General features: G+C 31.8%; 1 protein-coding gene across 2 annotated transcripts in view; it reads left to right on the forward strand.

Annotated features, from left to right (window-relative positions):
• The window catches only part of LOC106459244 (transcription initiation factor IIA subunit 1-like), a 26,032-nt gene that overhangs the window by 6,256 nt on the left and 3,714 nt on the right, over positions 1-16,062 (forward strand). For both annotated transcript variants that reach the window (XM_022385689.1, XM_022385688.1), the window contains exons 2-5: positions 2,308-2,409; positions 4,916-5,051; positions 6,753-6,832; positions 15,730-15,816. In XM_022385689.1, coding sequence (XP_022241397.1) covers positions 2,308-2,409; positions 4,916-5,051; positions 6,753-6,832; positions 15,730-15,816 — 405 coding nt within the window. The remainder of the gene's footprint in view (positions 1-2,307; positions 2,410-4,915; positions 5,052-6,752; positions 6,833-15,729; positions 15,817-16,062) is intronic.

Below are 16,062 nucleotides of genomic sequence, written 5' to 3' on the forward strand. Positions count from 1 at the left end.
AGCTTTGCGCGAAATTCAAAAAACAAACACAATTTTGTTTAGTTGATTATTTTCCTGAGTTATGAGACAAATCGAATAAACTGAACAAGTGAATTAATAGAAAATAATTATGAGAAATCATGATATCAATATTTTGATTAGTTGGAATAATTAAAACAGTAATAACCAGAAACAGTGATTTCAATTAATTATTTTATGACAGTAATTGTTGTAATCAGTTAATCACTCAGGTGAGAGTAGAAAGTTATGAGAAGAGTGAAAAAATAAGTGACTAATGTGTATGATATGGCTAACCATACATAATATATGGGTACTAAATTTCTATTCAGAACAAAACAAGAAACTAAACATCAAAATTAAATGTTGTTATTGTTTCATTTCATCACCTTATTTGTTGTACTTATATTTTTAGTCAAAAGTTCTTAGGGAGGTAGTATAGGTTAATTTTTTTTTTTTTGGCTTTAGTAATTTTTCTAATCCTCATTTTTCTAGTCTCGTTACTTTGTTTTTCTTGGGTTAAAAGTGCTTAGGGATCAAATAAGATTTTTTTATAACTGATATCATTTGGTTATAATGCTGGAAAGTTCTAAAGTATTTTAAACAGGTTTCTGAATAGTTTTATATGCACTTAATCTATCAAGTTGCCAACCCCATTCTCAGTGTAGAAGTAAGATTTTCCAATGTGTTTTCCTTAAAGAAATTTAATTATTAATTCAGTGTATTTGAAGAAAACTCAAAATACTTGTATGCTGTGTAAGATAGTTCATTGATCAAATACTTTTAAAAAACTGCACTTTTATATTTATGTTACTATTTTCCTCATTCAAAAAAAATCCAATATCTTTTCAAGCCATAGTAGATGCAGCATGATGAAAAGCTAAATTACTTCTGTAGACATTTTTCACATATTCCATGTACTGTTTATAAATTGATATGCTTTAGCTACTTATAAACATTAGTTGCTGGTGGGTGGTCAATTTGCATATCATGAAGGGTATTCTTTTTGTTTTTATGTGAGTCTCCTGTTAATATAATAATGGACTAGCAATGGGATTACCCCTTTCTGCTCTACTTAGTGACCTCTACGTGTCTGCTCAGAAGAATTATTTGAGAATAAATTCACATACATCAAGAAACCTGAAATTTGGTTAAGATATGTTGATGATATTTTTAGTATATCACCATGGAAAAGATAATGTACTTAATTTCATTGAATGTTTAAACAACATGAGACCTAATGTTGTTATTTTCACACATGAAGTAGAATCTGACAGCTGTCTTCATTTTTTAGGGGTTAACATAAAAAGTGAAAACAAAGTGACTACTAGCATATAAAGGAAGCCACTTGTCACCACACAAGAACCAGTCACTACCTGTCACAGAAAATATTCTCCTACTTCACCTATGTAACCTGTGCTTTATAACTTTGTATTCACAAAGTAGACTTACAAACTGAATTAAACTACTTAAATAATGTAGCACTATCTACAGGTTTCAACTCCAATATCATAAATAGAGCTTTTATTAAACTTCTAAACCATAAAATATATTATATTAACTCTAGCCATCCCCCTACCAACAACGTAAAGTGTAAGAAATTTGTTTCATTCTCTTTTATGCCAGAGATTGCTAATAAAAATACTAGCATTGATATAAAACTTTATTTACACCTTCACATAAGATAAACATCTTACTACCTAACCTGAAAGAACCCCTACTAAAGGAACAAAAGCAAGGATTATTTAGTATCCTATGTGAACTTGTGATAAAATACATAGGACAAATATCACATTTCCTGGAAATAAGATACAAAGAACACCAAAGTCATATGCATCGATGTGAGTTTCAGATATCTCCTTTAACATGTCATAAATTTAAGTTACATCACAAAATACTTTGGGATGAAACTTTTCACTTTCACTAACCCAAATCTAAAAAGAAAGAGATTATTTAGAAATTATAGAGATCATCAAATCAAGTGATCTTTTACTAAATTGTGATAATAGTCCTATCAACATCAGCCATGTTCGGCTACATTTATACACCACAAATACACTTAACCTTTGTCTATAATCCTGTCACATGATAACATCAATTTTTTTACGTTAATCCCTTATGTCTTTGCTCTTCAAAATAAACCCTGTATTGCTTAGATACAGATCATATTTGAAGAAGACAGACCAGTGTCAAATGTTTAAAAAAAAAATCTTCATTATGGTTATAAATTGTTGTTTGCCAACTTATTATATTTGCATAATGTGTTTTCTTACTCAAATATTAAGTCTCCTCTTCTTTTTTGTATCTTAGCCAAAGCTGTATACGGGTGTTATAGAAGATGTCATCAACAATGTAAGGGAAGCCTTTCTTGATGAGGGTGTAGATGAACAAATACTTGTAGAGTTGAAACAGGTATGGTAACAATGTTTAAAAAAATCTACTTATACTCCTACGAATATAGAAACTTTGGTTTTTCAATAATTAAAATTTAGGTTACTATCTTGCACTAATGAATAAATCTTTTTTTGAAAAAAAATGGAGCGTTTTGCAAAATTTATATTGTTAACTCTCATTTAGTTGCATGGGGTGTTTTCAAACCCCACGCATGTTTGTTACCATAGTCACTAAAAGATGGTAGCACTGAGACAGTTGATGTTCACGGTGCCTTCCACAAATCCCTGATAGAGTGCGCAACTAGTTCCTCCCATTTCTATCTCAGCCACATTGAGAGTAACATGTGTTTTGTTCTTGCTCCAGTGTTCAAACAAACACCCTATGGTACTAAATCAAGGTGCATTTCTGGGAAAGCCCATATATTTATTTCTTTGTTATTCTTGATTCAATTAGTGTTTCTAGAGCTAATTAATATATACCACATATGAAAGAATTTTTGCCTCAGTAATGTATTTTTATGAAATTTCAAATTATTTGTTGTTTTTTTCACATTGAGGAAGGACAGCAACACTGAAAGTAAGAAGACTAGGCATTTTCATTGATGTTAATAAACTAATGATGTTTTTTGTTCAAAATAACTCGTAAGAACATGTTTAGTTAAAAAAACATATTTACTTTACTTTTGGAATGATAACTACTTCCAAAACATACATACCTCTGCTGACATTAATAGCTGTTTCTCGATCTTCATCTTTGCCATCTAACGTTGTGTTTGCTTGCTCCAGTCTCCATATATCTCACTCGACTGCCCTCGGCAATATTTAATTTGCAAAACTTTACGCCAACCCTCTATGCGGGTACTGCATATAAGCACTGTATGTAGAAAATAAAATCACTTTTTCTCCACAAAGCATGAGCATTCAGACTAACGTTTTGTGATTTACGTTTTCTTAGTTTTCACTTTCTAATAATTAGGAATTCTTTGTTTTGTTATCTACAGATATATTTCGTTGAATTTGTTTTGCTTTTTTCTTACAAATATACTTCTACTAATGGAGCTTGGGAGTCCTTACCACCCAGTTCCCAGTCGCTGGGGCGGTGGACAGAGGATTTACATTCGGAGTGTTGAGTTTTCTCCACTCTTGGAGAAGAGGGTAAAGTTGGGGACCCTCCTACCTGGGTCCCTGGACATTTTTCCCAGATGTCGGTAGGAGCAGGACCAGCCTATGCGGGAACCTACTCATAAAATGGGTGGGGGGTGCTTGGACCCTTTTATGAACACTGTCAGTTCTTATGTTGTTCATGCAGGGGGTCCACTATCTCCTTATATATCCGAAGGTGACACAGTCCCATCTTTGGTCCTTGGTGGGACAGTGTTCCACATCCTCTCCTTAATTCCATGGGTAAGCAGAATTCTCCTTGCCCACTTGGTGGGGGAGTAAAGACAACTGTTTGTAAATCCAGATGGGATGAGTTCTGGACTTTGGTGGAGTATGGCATATGATCCTGTCAATCCAGACCTGGGGTGTTGCCTTTTGGACTTCTTCAGATTGATCAGAAGATTGTCCATTTTGGTGTTGCTTTCTTTCTTTCATAAATCTGGTGGTTCGAAACGCATCATTCTGTGGTTACTGGTTGGGATCCTATCACAAAGATGTATATATATATATCTGCAGTCCAACTGCTCTGGCCACCACTGTAGGATATGGGTACCATGACCCCTTAAATCTAACCCAAGTTGTGAAACCTCGGCTGTATTGTCAGGGCTGGACCATCATACTTGTATTGTATTCCACCCTTTTCAATTTTCTGTAGTTCTGGGTGAAGAGCATACCTGTTGTGGATGTAGTGCGGTGTTCCCCACTGTGGAATTCTAGCTATTAGTGTCAGCCGAGGTATGTATGTTTTGAAAGTTATCATTTTCCTAAACTGAAAATGTATTTCCAAACATACTTATCTCTGCTAACACTCTCCCTCCCTTCCTCCCCACTAAGAGCCAGTGTTAGTGACTGGAATGTGGTAAGTCTCAAAAATGTGATTTTATTGTCTGCATACAGTGCTTATATACAATACCTGCATGTGAGGGACTGCATAAAGTTTTGCAAATTAGATATTGCCGAGGGCAGTCGAGTGGGGTATATAAAGACTAGAACAAGTGAACACAATATTAGATGGCAAATATGAAGATTGAGAAATAGATATTAGTGTCAGCGGAAGTAAGTATGTTTGGAAATACATTTTCAGTTTAGGAAAATGATAATTTGCACCACCAAGCAGTTTATCCACATGGCAGGCTACTATTCATTTTCCTCTAGAGGTTAATAACAGGAGTATATATTTACCTTGTCAAAAAAATTTACATCATCATTATTATGTTGTACTATCATTAATCAAGATAAGTTTGATATAACGGTGTGATATGGCTAGTGTGAAAACTATGTTACAAAACATTGTGTTCTTACTTATGTTGGAAAATAAAAATTTTTGTTGTTGTTGTATTTGAATTTATTATATGTTGTTGCAGACATGGGAGAAGAAATTGGCTGAGTCTAAAGCTATGGAGCACAAAAAACCAGAAACTGTTAGAGCATCTACTTTTCAACATCAGTTAGCTAGTCAGTCAGCTTCTCACACAATGGTTGCTCAGGTTCCATCCTCAGGTAGATTAAAGCTATTAAATTTTGTAGCATATCTAACTATACAATTGAACCAAGACTTTTTTAAGTGGTGTAAATGTGGGCACATGGTTATAATTCTGAGTATTTAAGCCATGTGAAATAAAACTTATAATTAATTTCTAGAACATAACAGGTGTGACAGCATAATATATAATTATTATATAATGTGCAGCAAAAGGTAAAAGTTTTTGTTGTGTAATGAAAATTTGTGAGTATAAGTTCATTGTTTAAAACATCACGTGGGTTTTTAAACTTATTTAGTGATTTCTCACATGGTAATATTCTGGTCTGCATCTGTGTAGTATTTTCTCAAACAGTTGCAAGGGAAATTATAAATATTGTGCATGTGTAAAAATGTTTTTTCTTTTTCTAAATAGTGTCATTGTATAGTGTGATCTTCATATTGAGTTACACAATTACATGTCAAAGTTTTTAACAGTATGCACTCACAATTTTTTTTCATCTGAATTACATTTATTCAGACCTTCAGTTGAAAAAATGCTTGACAACCATTATATGTATATCTAAATAGTTTGAATACTAATCTGGTAGTTTTTTTTAATCTAAAGACTGAAATGTCAGTTTTGTAAACTTGATCCTTGATCCTAATTTTGTAGCTAACAAGAGTAGTTATATGTAAACTGCACTATAGTTTGAGCATTAATACTAAAAGTTTCTGTTCCACCTGCATAAATACTGTTAATAAATTATAGTGTGTCATCTTTGTAGGTACTGGTACTAAACTAATGTGTCATTTGTGTAAGTACTGGTAAAAAAGCATGCCAGTGGTAAGTCTCTGGACTTATGATGCTAAAAATTGGGTTTTGATACGTGTTGTAAGCACGGTACAAATACCCAATTGTGTAGTTTGTGCTTAAGAAAAAATAAACCAAACTGGTAATAAATTGTGTGCCATCAGTGTAAGTACTGGTAACAAATTATTGTGTGTCCTCTGTGTAGGTATTGTATCATGGCATTCTTCCTGTGTGAATACTGATATTTAAGAAGAAGGTGTTTTGTGTGAATATTACTGGTAATAAAATATTGTGTGTCATCTGTGTAGGTATTGTATCATGGCCCTTCTTCTTAAATATCAGTATTCACACAGGAAGAATAAGGTGTTTTGTGTGAATATTACTGGTAATAAAATATTGCATGTCATCTATAAGATAATGGATACACGTTTATTGAACACTTTATCTATGTGAATACTAGTATTTAAATATTAAGCATGATCTGTGTGATTATTAGTACAAAGTCACAGAGTACTTTGTATGTGTAAACAGTGGTACTAGATTATTGCTGTACATGTATGTGAATCTTAACACTATATAACTCTTGTGTTTATGTGTGAATACTAGACCTGTTTATAGTACATTATGTGTATGTATGAACACTGATTTTAGATCATATTTTATTTGGTGGTGGGCAACTTAAGTTGGTCCGCTGGCCACATGAGCAACCCTCAAGGGCTGCAAATGATATGTTTAAATACAATTTTTATTTTCTTAGCATTAATGCACCTGGACTTAACTTGCTATCATCACTTACAGATAGCATTAACTTTTTTAAAACACTTATGTTTTGGTGATAAGTAATATTTTTTAAGGAAGCAAGAGGGTCTCGGGTCGCTTGCTATTGTTCTAAATCATTTTTACCACTATTATTATTATTATTTTGTAGCAATAGCTCATCAACTAACCTTGCCACCAGGAAGTCTGGTACAACCCATTATTCGTTATTCCACCACCAGTGGCTCTGGAGTAAGTCAATATGTTTTTTCAAATATATTTTTACCATCTTTTCATAAAAATAACTTTTATATACTGTACACATGATGAAGACATGTAATTAGGATTATATGTATATTAATCAGCTTTTTGTAGACTAGCCCAATAGGGACCATCATGGTACTGGTTATATGTCAGTTGTTGAAAACATACTCTCTGACTCTTAATTAGTTTTCTGAAGTTTTAAGAGATGAAAGTTCATTGGTCATTTATGATTGTAGCTGTCATAGGATAGTCTCTATGTTTAAGTTTTTAGACTTAAATTTTAACTAGCAGAGAATTCAAATGTATAAAAAGAACAGTCAATGATCATCTCAGTCTAATGTTAATGGGTGGTTAAAAAAAATACCCTTTTGGAAATGTATGTGTATTCTAAACTACAAACTTAAATTAAATCTGTCATTTTGATTTTGCTGATATTTGAGTGAAGAAAGACCACTGATGGAATGTATTTATAAACAGAGTCTGCTTTATCTGATGTAAAATTTTCCTCAAAATGACCTTCTTTACGAGTCTTTTGCCATTTTGCTTCAGGAAATTGTGCAAATCAAATGTTCTTCAATGTTTTAACAGTTCAAACAGTGTTTAGAAGAGAAAGGAGTTAGAAGCTTTGATTTTTTTTTAAAAAAAGGTGATAATGCAAGAGTGCATTTACTTTTTACCAAAATTAATAAATGCTGGTTTTAGCAAATTTCTGAAAAAAACATTTTTGGATGTTATCTAAAACTAGATATTATATGCACCTAAGTCTAAACTAAAAATTAAACCAAAGTAGAACACTAATTTATGCATAAGAGAAACACTTCATTTTAACAATAAAATTATTACCAGATTTATGGTTTTTTTTTACTGTATATTGAGTTTAACTTTGTCTGGTGAACACTATTCAGGTGTATAAAATTTCCAAATTTTAAGAAAAATACTAATTTTGTTTTAACGTTTTTCAACTCAAAAATATTTTGGAGTTGATGTTTTGTTATTATATAACATTTATTTAGTGTAGTTCACAAACACAAAAAAAACATGTTCAAACTTGCATTTATGTACTGGTGAAGTAGTCTTGCCTATAAGTATATATAGATTTTATTATTTTTTTAGAATTTTTCTACCCATCCCAAAGCATAGGTTTATATTTGCTAAGAAACTATCATCCCTTAAGAATATAGTTTTGGTTCTCTGGTGGTTTTCTTTCTCTGTCACTTTTTCTATTAGTACAGTCTCTAATTTCACCCCTTCTTTGATCTATCAGCATGTAATTTGAACAACTACTAATGAAGCTTGGCATTGGTAATAGCTACAGGTAAAGTTTAAACATCATTGAATTGAACAGATTATAAACTGGAAATGTGTGTTTGGAAAGAAATAGTTTTAACTGAATTTGACAAATATTTTTTAGTTTGTTTCTCAGAAGCATTGGCCATTTGCCTTAAACTGAAATTAGGATTTTCTGAATTGGAGAGTTGTCACTGATATCCTTGGTTTTATCCTTATCACAGTGGAAACAATTAAATAGCAAATTTTATAAATAACATCTAGTTTTAGCTTTAAAAAATTTCCTACAATTTGATTTAGTTTTACAATCATTCTTTTAAGTTATGAAATTTACTACAAAGACATGAAAAATACTTCCTTTCACCTGACAATTTAAGTTTTTTTTTTATTTTTGAGCAGAAAATTCCATCTTATATATCCAGTCAATTTCAACTTGGTTGATCTTCATTAACTTGTTTCTTTTGATAATTTATTTTCTCAATTGTAGAAGTCACCACTTCTGGCTATAAATCAAGAAATCACTGCAAACACTTACAAAGATTCAGTGATGACTCAGAACCTAACTTTTCAAAACGGCATTAGGTCAGGCTAGATAGGATTTTTGGTTGAGATCTACTAATATCTAAACAACTAGTTTAATTTCAAGAAATAATAAGTGAATTTTATTTATGTAGATTGTTTGAATATGCTAAACTTAACAATAATATTCAATACATAAGAATTTAAGAGATTGAATATTTTGTCATAACCTACCATACTTGCTAAACATAACTAAGCTTATCCAATGTCTTGTCATAGAAGAAAATTTCTACAGTTATTTAAATTAAATATAATTTAACATGAAAACATTTTCAGGAATGAAAAGAAAATCCTACAAAACTATTAAAAAATGATCAGATCTGGGATTTGTTCATAAATCTCCTAAGCTTCCCATTAGCCTCTGTTCTGTTGTTTTCTGCAGAAGCTAGGTCTTGTAACTTTCCCATAACACCATAAATTACTTGTCAAACTTTATTCATTCCACATTCACATAAATCATGCAATTCCAAAAAGCAAGATGAGTTTGTTTTGCTTTCACAATAACCATTAGTTAAACTTACATCATTGATTGGTTAAAATCAAGGGGTAAACATTTTCAGTTTTTGAGGTGTACATATGTATTTTATGTCATTAGTGATGCTATCAAACAGTTTACCTGTGCATGAATGTCAAAAAATTCACAAATCAAAACACTGAATGTCTAATCTTTTTTTTTTCTTATTATTTCAATTTCTACCATTATTTTAGTAAGATTATTGATTAAAAGGATGTAGTTTGTAGTATTATTCACGCAAAAGCAGATTTAAGCAATATAAATTTTCTACTACCTATATTGTTAGAATTATGTTATTAATCTCATACTTTTAAGATACCAATTACTTTAATGTCATTCAACATGTTTGTTAGGATGATTCAAGAATAACAGAAATCTTTTTACATTATCTTAATATTGCTTAACACATTACAAGTGATAAAAAGATATTTATTTTTGGGTCACTAATAAACTGACTGGGATAACCATGTGGGGGAGGGTTGTCACACTTAAAGACAAATTCTCATTGGTTAAATCTTCCTTGCAAATAATTCATTGAGCTATTTCAGGATATTTGGTTTTGAATATTTTCAGAAAATGTGTGCAAAAGGTCAGTTTTAGTGGGAAAATACAGTAAAATATACATGCCTTGGATCGCCCCTTAGGATGGTCCGATGGACTTGGAAATTTTTTTTTGGTATTTCAACACATATGTAATGTGTTAATCAACATTAGGATAATGTAAAAAGATTTCTGTTATTTTTGAATCACCTTAATGCTTGTGAGATTGACCAAAGTTACCCTGATGGTTTTGCAAAAGCAAGCTTCAATATAGTAAGGGAATAACAACATTTAAGGATAACAAGGAACCTGTTGGTCCATCTAGGTTGTCCTGTCCATTAAATAAACTAAACTATATATGTAAACTTCCCTTAAATTCCCTCAAAGATACTGCTTCCACCATAAAAATTACATGCATCAAACTTTATTAACATATTAACTGCAAAAATTTTGCACATTAACCCCGCAGTTTTTGTTTTAACGTCTCCTTCTGTGAAAAACAAAACACAAAATAATGAATGAATAAAAAAAAGAAGTTAAAAAAGTTCAGCAAATAAAAGAACTGTTGTTGTTTTTCAGAAGTTTATGGTTTCAGTGAATACTTTATGATCTTTGAAGCTAAACAGGATCACAGCAGATCTATTAAGACATGTTGTATATCAGGGATAATTGCTAATGTTTAATGTAAATACGTGCACCAGATGAAGTTTATACAAACTTGTAGTAAGCCTGTGTGTAATGTAATTGCATATTAGCAATTATTTTTGAATAGTGCATGCTATAACTGCAGATTAACATATAGGTAATTTGGTAGTTGGTGACATAAGCAAAAATAACGGAGGCGCTTTAAACATAATTGCAAAGGTGTAGTACCAACTACTAATGGGTTTTACTAGTAAAACATCTTTGCTACACCGTGCCTCTTATGAACTGTTGCATAATTGATATTTAGTGCTTAATAATCCTGGGTAGGTTAACAAACTTCTTCATCAGGAATTGGTCTATGTTTTGGACCAGGGATGGTCAGGTTCAGCGCTGATCTCTTCTTCCCTCTCGGGAATAGTTATTTCGTTTGCACTGTTACTGAATCCTAGGTAATAACCCTTGTTACATTGTTGCATTACTCACAGTATGTTAAATTTTGTCCATTGTCCGCAGTTTTAATTAACATACCTTTTTTATGCCATGTCCAGTTTATGTGGTAATAATAAGTTGTATATCACTAGCTTCATTTATATATGATTGCACTGTTGGTCCATGCTCACAATACAGTTCTGCTTAGCAGTAATATACACACACAGACATAATCCTATTTTGACATACAAAACCCTTTTAAAATAGAGCTACATTTGTGTCTAGGAGTGCTTTTGGAGTGCAGCACTCAGAGTAGGTGCCCTCAAAGTTTACTCTGATGCTTCTATATTCCAGGAAGTTACAAACCGAGGAAATAATTTCTATTGGGAGTCCAAATTTGGACAGTTTGTATCCGAGTCCATTGTGCCATACCTTATCGAATGCTTTTTCAACATCTAGGAAGCATGTAACTGTGCATTGTTTTTATTAAAGCCATGTATTATTTCTTCCATTAATCTTATGAGATGATCTGTTGTTTGTCTTGCTTTTTGGAAGCCATTTTGTATTGATTTAGTTTCAAGGTAATTTATAAGTCTATTATTTATAATTTTTTCAAGTAATTTTCCTAGGTTGCTTGTTAGACTTGTGGGTTTTGTAATTTTCGGGGTTATTTGCCGATTTGCCTTCCTTCTGGAACATAAAAACATTGGCCTGTTTCCAATTGGTTGGTATGTATCCTGTTCTTAGAGATAAGTTGAATAAAGATGTGAGATGTTCTAATAATCTCAGAGGGTCTTTCTTGAGTAATAAGTTTTTAATTTTGTCTGGTCCTGGTGCTTTGTTTTTCAAAAGATTTATGGTTTCTTGTACTTTTGCTATTGTGATGGGTCTGATAAGTTCTTTGTTGTGTAGTGTCATGTTTCGCTTCTGTTGTTATGTTATTTTGTTGAGTGTCCTAAGTGAAGTGTGGTGTGAATATATATTATGATTGGTTGTGATATAATTATTTACTATGTTCATGAAGTGGTTGTCCATGTTGGAGTCGTCTGGTGTTTTGAATGTTTTTTTGTAATTGTAGTTGTTTTTTAAAGGCGTGTGCTTTGTTTCTTCAAGTGTGCTAGTTTATTATTATGTTTAAGTGTAGGGTAGGTGGTGATAGTTGTTGTTTTTTTACCTCGTATCTTTTTTGTGTACGTGACCAGAAATCTGACTAGAAATCAGTTCAGGTTTATTTATGTACAGAAGGTGTTCCATTTTTGTGATTATAGTAGCTTAATGTCATTTATAATTGTGTTTATTTGCATTTTTGTTTGTGGGTCACCGGTTGTCATATACTCTTTTCTTAATTTTATTCATTCCTTTATTTTATTTATTATGTCAGTGTCTAAATACTCGTTTTCGAGACCCAAATGATCTAAGATCGAGACCTTCCAAAGAGTGGTCTCAAGACCTACAACACTGATTATAGCCTGACCTGCTATAACAACCTTTCCATCTCAGGTATATTAGTAGCCTTTGAACCCTTTTCAACATTTCAATATCCTTCTTAAGGTAAGGATCCCAAAACTGAACACAAATGTAACCTAACCAATGATCTATACAATAATATTATAATCTTAAAAATAAAAAGGAATTGAAAATGTCAGCAGAAAATTAAGGTGACAAGTGTGAAATTGAAGTCCTGTCCAAAGATTCTCAGTGGTCCTCAGATTCAGAGTTTCTGCTTGTTGTGTTTTTCAAATGAAGTCCCCAAGATACAGGTGTAGAAGATTATTGCATTATTATCTTTGAAGACACCTTTGCTCCTTACAAGCTTTTATCTATATACTTATTTTACCAGTTAGTACATGAAAGGGGACTAGCACCATTTCACACCATTTCATATACTTGCTGTCATTCACTGTCCGTGCTTTTCAGGATTGTATTCAGTATATTTGTAGATATACCTTAAAATCCTGTTTGCCTTACCACTAGCAACAGCACACGATTAGTAGTTAGGGCATCATAGCATTGTATTATTGGCAATTTATTCATGCTTAAAAAGTACATATAAATAGCATGAATTTCAGTCAGATATCTATCTATTTTGTCTTAAAGTTTTATGAAAAGTATCAAACTCTTAGATAAAAACAATGTGTCTATATGTTCTTGTTATTTGTTATGGCTGTCTGTTTGTGAAACTTGTCATCACAAGGGGCAAAGTTTTGTCCCTGATAAAGATAGGTCCACCTGATGAAAGGACTAAGATTTTTATAGTTTTTTTGTTAGTGCAATTTACCAACTTTTTTGATCCTACAGTCCTTTACTGCTATTTACATAGAAATGGCACTCTTTGTGTTTTATGTAGTTAGTATGCATACATGGACTGAACCTGGAGGTTCATCGTTCATGTCCTGTTGTGCAAAAATAACCTCTGTCATGAGTATGTTCTATAAGAGTGTAAAATCCCACTGTTTGGTCAGACAAGAGCTATCAAAGAGTTGATGGTGCTGTTGACTAGCTGTCTTCCCCCTTATCAAATTAAAATTGTAAGGATAGCTTTGTGCAGATAGAGCTTGTGTAACTGTTCACAAAATTTTAAAACATTCTTTGTGTAGTGATATTAGTGAAGTATTATTTATTAATATGAATTATCCTTTATCCATGTTTATTCATAAAAGGTTATTAATAATCATAAAATACTTTTTGTAAACTAAATCATATAAATGCAGTTACATTTTAAAAAGAATAAGGCCGAAATATTGTAAACAAAGAGCAAGAAGAAAGTATATAATAAAAGTATATTATAAGCATGAAATAAAAAATATCTTTTTTAAAGCTTGTGTGCTAACAATTAATGTTCCTCTTTGTAGCTCATAATGGCCTTTTTACATATTAAAAAATACAAGTTGAGCTAACATGCCACTTCCAAATCTAGAGTGGCGAGTTCTCATGAGAATATAAATCTTTCTTTAACAAGTTAACAGTAGTCTTAAATTGTACATTATACACAACATAATCAAAACCATAAAATAGAACAATGACAGTAACAATTTGATTAAAAAAATAAAAAGATTCATCTGATTAACAAAATGTTATAGGAGAGACAGAGTTATCACTTATTTCCTAAAAATATTGTAAAAATAAAAACACCAATTCCAGTAATTTGTAAACTATAAAAATCTTCATAAGTCAGTACAATAAAATTGCATTAATTAACATGGGATTTAGTACTTAACATACTATTGCTACTAATCATAATAATGATGCTAACTTACACCTATCAAATGATCCTGAAGACTGTTTACAATTTCATTGTTTGGGGTCATTTGGGCATTAAGAAAATCAAAATGGCAGAGGGCTATAAAATTTCAGTAAATACTATATTTTGAATATACTTGGAGAATGATTAAGTTAAAATATCAGCCTGAGTAATGTGGGAGGTGTGTGATGGTTAATGAACAAACCTTTGATTATACCTGTTACTGTAACTTTAATAAAAAATATATTTGATTTCTAACAAGAGTCAAAGCAATCAATGACAAACATAAACAAAATGGCTCTTAACCTGAATTACTTGTCTGGATGGACACATGAAAGATGTGTGTTTAAGTTATATGATGTCCTCAGTTTTTCCTCCTCTTGTAAAATATGCACACAGCTCACATATTTGGCAATATTGTATTTGTTGAGCAATTTTTACAGCTATACACTACATTTCTAGGTATAACAGTAGCCATAATTGTGCAGGAAAAGTAGGTGCTAGATGTTTGTTGCTAAGCTGCAATCAGTTAATGCCAGAAAGGTGGTAAACTTTTGTTTTACTTCAGGAGAACTTCCAAAGGTAGAATTTACTGTGTCAAATAAAATTACTCACAATTATTTCCATCATAGTGCTTGAATGTCCAAGTCTAATTCTGGGTTGCACATGATAAAGTCTGAGCCTTCTGCAATGATGACTCGAGTCTGAGTCACAAAATATGTGACTCGAGTACTTGAAGTCTGCAATTCAAATTTTAGTGAAATCATATGTTATTAAAACATTCAATATAGTTAAAGTAAATTGGGATTAAGTGTCTTAATGATAACATTTAAACTTTAAAAGTATAAAGTGTATGAATATCTCTGTGGAAAGTATAAATGTAATTAGTCAATACAAGCACACACACTCGCATATGCCATGTGAAGGACAATAACACATTCAAGTGATAAGACTTTTTTTTCAAATTTTGAGGGTATATTTCATTTTTCTATTACAGGTAATATTGGCTTAGGAATCTTTAGTTTTTGTTTTGCTGTTCATACCTGTATGGAACACCAACTCCAGGATTGAAGTTTCACTTATCATCCCCACAGGGCTAGTTACAGAAACTTATTTTAAATTCAAATTCGATCTCCAGCCATTATTAGAAACTTATTTTATTTCGTAGTTTTCTACTTATTTCATTAGGAGCATCTACATTCTTCAAAGTAATTGCAAACATTGTGCCACACTCTGAGCTTGAACTCCTTTATGTGTGTTTCTTGTTTTTTCAGTTCTATTTTTATTTCACTTGAAACTTAGTAATAAAGGATAAGTACATTTTACCTTTCCCACATTGTAATTTCAACTGAAGTTTGTCTGTTTTTCTGTACAATGCTTTTTGTTCTTGGCCTAGTTATTTAAAAGGTTATTTTAAATATAATTCAATGTGAGGAGCTGCTACTGCTGTCTCTTTTCTTTAGATTTAAACCAACATAACTGCTGTGTAATCTTAGAATCACACACACACACACACACACACACACACACATGTACAAAGTTAAAACAAGTGAGACACTTTTTCATTTACATTTCCTCCATTTTAGAAGTTGTAGTGGGTTTGAGTGATATATGTATTAAAATAAAATTGTTTAAATATTTTGCCAACAGGTGGAGACAGTAACTCTTACAATGCCACAGAAAGTGACTCTTGCTGTACCTGGACAAAATTCCCAGCATGGTGTACAGACTGTAATGGTATGCCCTGTTACATGACCAGTATAATAAATATTTTTGTTTAAAGTAAATTGGTTGTCTAGGTTACATTTTTAAGAACAAAATTAAAGAATACTGTGAGATTTATGGGGGGAAAAGGACATCAAAGGAGTAATTCATTTCAAACTCCTCAATCCACAGCGAACTGTCAATGCGGAGATCTATAGTCAGCAACAGGAACGTTTAAATCAAGGTGTTCTTCTCCACAACAATGTACGTCCACATGTT

Source organism: Limulus polyphemus, unplaced genomic scaffold (assembly GCF_000517525.1).
Source record: "Limulus polyphemus unplaced genomic scaffold, Limulus_polyphemus-2.1.2 Scaffold580, whole genome shotgun sequence".
NCBI lineage: Eukaryota > Metazoa > Arthropoda > Merostomata > Xiphosura > Limulidae > Limulus > Limulus polyphemus.